This window comes from Seriola lalandi, unplaced genomic scaffold (assembly GCF_002814215.2).
Source record: "Seriola lalandi dorsalis isolate HSWRI2012SDOR001 ecotype SW California unplaced genomic scaffold, Sedor1 jcf7180002054127, whole genome shotgun sequence".
NCBI lineage: Eukaryota > Metazoa > Chordata > Actinopteri > Carangiformes > Carangidae > Seriola > Seriola lalandi.
This window is the reverse complement of record NW_019524680.1, coordinates 25473-30507: the sequence shown is the minus strand read 5'-3', so window position 1 is coordinate 30507 and position 5035 is coordinate 25473. Positions and strand designations below refer to the sequence as shown.

The 5035-nt window shown below is 40.1% G+C and overlaps 1 protein-coding gene across 1 annotated transcript in view; it reads right to left on the bottom strand.

The window, feature by feature from the left end:
• Positions 1 to 926: 926 nt before the first annotated feature.
• The window catches only part of ppic (peptidylprolyl isomerase C), a 6288-nt gene continuing 2179 nt past the window's right edge, over positions 927 to 5035 (bottom strand). The window contains exons 3-6 of the mRNA XM_023403371.2: positions 4591 to 4684; positions 4373 to 4440; positions 4065 to 4181; positions 927 to 3160 (exon numbers count right to left, since the gene is read on the bottom strand). Coding sequence (XP_023259139.1) covers positions 3032 to 3160; positions 4065 to 4181; positions 4373 to 4440; positions 4591 to 4684 — 408 coding nt within the window. The 3' untranslated portion in view covers positions 927 to 3031. The remainder of the gene's footprint in view (positions 3161 to 4064; positions 4182 to 4372; positions 4441 to 4590; positions 4685 to 5035) is intronic.

Genomic DNA, 5035 nt, shown 5'->3' with positions numbered 1-5035 from the left:
GGTAAAACTGGTAACACGTCATAATACAGCCTGTGACTCACAGTGTGATTTTGTAACAGTAAAATTCTTTCTCCGGTTTCCTGCTGCTGCTTAAAGGAGCAATACGTACGTTTTGGTGTTGATAGCCAACGTTTTGTGAGTTCAGCATCAGACTTCACTGAAGCAACATCAGTGTTAACTCGTTTTATTTCCATCACTTCTGAAGATAGCATGCTAACCAGCTAGCACCGGCCCGGTTTGCCTCTGGTACTGACTGTAGCGTCCACTCTGCGCTGAGGAAGTAGCTGCTAACGCTGGATATGTAGCGAAACTTACAAATAGCACCTTTAAACGTAGGTACGAGCTGCGGGGGCGTATCCTTCAGACGATCTACGGCGGCTACGAAGGTGTGGCTCTTCGTTTATCGGCTGAAACCAAATTAGGTCTCCAGCTACGTAGTCGGAGCCCAAACCATCAGGGAACCAACGAAAATAAAACATAAATTTCTCCCTTTTGGTTTCAGATTTGTTTCTTAAAGGAGCAAGTGATTTACAGAGCAGGTGTGTGCTGATATAGACAGAAACATAACATTTAATGTAAACGTCTCCCCATTTCCCGAACTGGTACCAAAGTTCGCATTGTACCAAAACATGGGCTCGTCCAATATGAATGTATTCCTATGGAGATCGGGAGTTTAAAGGTTAATATAAGTTATATTTAGTTATGTAACATTTCTGAGTATATGTCTGGTTTCCATTGTTTCCATTACATTCATGCAGTGGCTTTTTTATTGGTCCAGTTGATGTATTTACCAGTACTGATGATCACCTGAACACCTGCTAAACGCAACATGATAACGCTGAACACCTGAACGCTGCATTAAACAGCTGATGCACCATGGGAAACCAGAAACAGAAACACCAAAAATAACTGCACAATCTCTCAGCTTGTTTTGCAACAGCATATTGTTTATTGTAGAAAATACACCTGTTGGCACCTTTTTTTCTGCTGTTATAAAGAATGAAAACACAACTGTTGATATGTTTGGTAAAGAGGTTTTAAGAGCTGCATTAACTTCAGTGGCGTGAGGAAGCTCAGACTTTATTAGATTACAATGCTGCCATGAACATTAGCAGAAACAACCCAAACAACATTAAAACGAACAACGAGGAAAGATAAAACATTAACAGTCAGAATGAGTTCACTGACCCGGTGACAGTCAGCAACAATACACCTCTAACACAAGGTACAACATTTAAATTCATTATTTCAAGAACAGACACAGTATTAATATTCCTTTCCACACCTTTTGAACATTTTCATCCTGTGCAATTTGTGCTGTAGTTTTTGCAAACATGATATGGTGCATAATGCATCAGGAAGAAAAGATGCTTCAAACCCATGAAAAGGTGATAAAGTGAAAGTGATAAAAATCATAAAGTGCCAGAATGGCATTCGACACTTGCTACAGAGGCTGTAAGTCTTTTTTGCATATGTTCATAAACAAGTATTGAAATGAAGCTTTTTAAATATTGATTAGATGCATAGGAAGTGCAAGATAATTTGGCAATAAGAGATTAATGAGGAGCTACATAGTTATTGTGTAAGTGCAAGTTTACATGATATCTGTCATGTTTGATTTCACAGCACCAAACCTTTGTTTAAAAAAACAACCTTTTTTCATCGAACATGCTCTTCGGTCTATTTCCTGTTACGAAATGAGGGCAGTTTAAAGTGTGTGTTCGTTATTTAGTTTAATACAGAGTTTTAGAGATGATGCTAACCGGCACCATCCGCTAAATATGCAAGTATGCTAACGCGTAAAACCGCTAGCATGAACCACAGTGAACCTGATAAATAGTGAACACACAGAACTGCCGCCACTCCCCTCTGTTGAAAACCTCATATCTCCAAGAAATGTTACATGCTTTTCTATGGGACCTTTTATGTTATGTTTCAAATAAATGAAAACCTGCTAACAAAACTGTTGCAATAAAAACCGACTTTGAATTAAATAAACGAAACTAAAAAAAATACAATTTTTTTCTTGCTTTTTGACTTCACTGCGACTTCATCTTAAAATTGAGGCTAATTTTGCTACCATCCTGAAAAGCAGCCATTTTGGAGATACGAGGTTCTCACCTGAGTATACAGTCTTTACAAGAGCACATTGGAAAAATAATTCCTTTACTATCTATGATCATCTTAACTTTTTGATATGACGCTGTCTTCTGTTCTAAACTAAAAGTAAAAGTTCAGTCAATACCACAGATCAATTATTTCCCTGTCGTCGGATGGTTGATAAAAATCTTCCCTCCCTTCACAGACATTTGTTAGACAGCTACCGTGTCACTGATATGTTCTGTTAATAACTTAATCTTAAAAATGTTACTTATATAATCTCTGTATACAGTAGAGATCAATCAGAATTCATGTTCGTCTTTAATCCACATGCTAACGTTAGCAGGCTATAGTTAGCATGTTGCTACTACTGGATGTTAACACGCTAATGTTTAGCATGTAACATTTAGCCTCTGCGGCATGTCACAGTTAGCATGTAAGCATGTTAACACCCAGAATGCAATGCTACATGTTCATGTTAGCTTGCTAATAGAGATGGGTATCGAACCTCCGTCTGTTTTTGGTACCAGCTGAAACCAAAAACTTTCAAATACTGAAAACTGGAACTGAGTCAGTTTCTAGTTTTGTTTACACTTTGTGCAAATACTTCCTGATTTAAATTGTGATTTCTGATCATGATAGCAAAGCAAAGTAAACTCAGCTGTTAATGCTAACGTTAGCTATGTAGCAATAGCAAAACTTGCGGATACATGTATTGTTTTGGTATCAATACTGAATCAGCCCTGCTATCAAAACATTTCAGTCAATACCCAACCCTTCTTGCTAGCATGTTAGAATTAGCATGTTAATTTGCAAAAGTAATAATATGAAAATGTGAATTTGGCAAACTGCAAATGATTTCTGATTGATCACCAGTATATAGTACCGACTCGCTGCATTAGTTCTGCAGCTAGCCGTGTAACAGTGGCATTTACCAGCCCTCCACCTCCACCACGAAGGGCTCTTTGACGGGGATCCTGCCGCTGTTGACGATCACGCACTCGGTGTACGGCAAGTTCCTGTCGTTGGTGTCCTGAAGCTCGATGGTGTGAACCACAGACTGAGGAGACAGACACAAGCAGGTTAGATACACTCAACACAAATGTACAAGACGCGTATCAGCTGTTAACATTTTGTTTTAAATACACTCTTTTAACCCTGAGATAAGTTTTAACAAGCGGTTAGAGATGAGTATTATTTAGATTTCATCAGTTCAGGTTATTGTCAAATCCTGGTTTTGATTCTTGTCTTTATCAACTGAGCATGAAAAAATAAGTAGAAAATAAAAGCTCTTACACCAGGCCCCTGAAAAGCATTTCATCCTGTTACGACTTTTCATTTTACAAGGATTCAACAACTACAGCTCCAAAAGGCTTTGACAGCATGCTAACGACAAACTGCTAACAGTAACAACAATATGATATAATATGAAAAATCCTTTGCTCTTAGTAAAACCTTTGCGGAGGTTCCAGCTGAATCTTTATCGCTCAAGTTTATCACAAAACAACTAAACAATCTCCCCGACAGTGAAGCAAACTGTGGACTGGATGAAGGCCACAAGATGCAGCTGAAAGCTCAAGTAAGCAGACTTTATGTTAAGATTTGCTGTCGGCTGATATTTCCAAAGCCAGTATTGAAACCTGGAGCTGAAGATAAGTGTAAAATGAGGTGTTTTCTTTTAGAAAGACTGATGACAGAATTCCTCTTTAAAAGGGGGCGGGACTTCTTCCCAACCTTCCTCTTCCTGGTCTGCGGGCTACTTCCTGAGTGGGTGGAGCCACTGAATTTATATAGGAAGCCAGCTCCTCCGTGGCAGAAGGCCTCATGAGGATGTCGTCGGAGTGTTTGTTTGATTCAGGATCAGTTAAAATAAAAACATGTGACGGCACATTTTGACATGTTGGTTTGTTTTTCAAACAGCCTCATGCTGCAGCTTTATGGAAAGCGTCTGAGGCCCGACCCACCATCCCGTCCAGGACTTTGCCGAAGACCACGTGTTTCCCGTCCAGCCACGGAGCTTTGGCAGCCAGGATGAAGAACTGCGACCCGTTGGTGTCCGGACCCGCATTTGCCATACTCACCTGGTACAAACACACACACACACACACACACACACACAACGTTACGTTCTGTCTGATCCTCTCATCTCATGAAAACTCGGTTTAAAACACTGACTGATGTTTCCTTATTGGTGCGTGTTACAGGTTTGTGATTGTCAGTGACGGTCCTCACAAATACAGCAGTAGAAACATTCATGTGTGTGTGAACTCACCCATCCTGCTCCTAAATGCTTCAGTTTGAAGTTTTCATCTGTGAAAGTCGTTCCATAGATGCTGTGACCTGGACGGAAAAAAGTTCTGATGAATAAACAGGAAAATCTAAGAAGCCTGGAACATGTCTCACAGAAACACTCTGTCTCCTCGGTGTGTGAGCGACCCCCACACACCGTGAGTTTGACGTCAACAGAGACACGTCAGGCGCCGTCCTTACCTCCGGTCCCGTCCCCGGCGGTGAAGTCTCCCCCCTGGATCATGAAGTCTTTGATCACTCTGTGGAACTTGGTGCCTTTGTAGCCGTAACCTTTCTGTGAACACAGTCGGAGACAACGCTGTGATTTGATGTTGCGTTCACAGACGAATGATGAAGTTTTTAAAATACTTCTTTTTTTTTTTTTTGGAGGACGTGAGAGTTACTTCAAATATTTGGATCATGTGGCTGATGGAACGTTTTCTCCTGATGGATAAACTTCATGGAGTTTATCATGGAATAATTTAGCTGCACAAAAAGGAATATGCAATATCAATATAAATAAAGAAAAATACGTCAAATGGAAAATATGAAATAGAAGAATGACACACATGAACTGTGTGTGTGTGTGTGCGTGTGTGTGTGTGTGTGTGTGTGTGTGTGTGTGTGTTCATATAGATCTTACCTC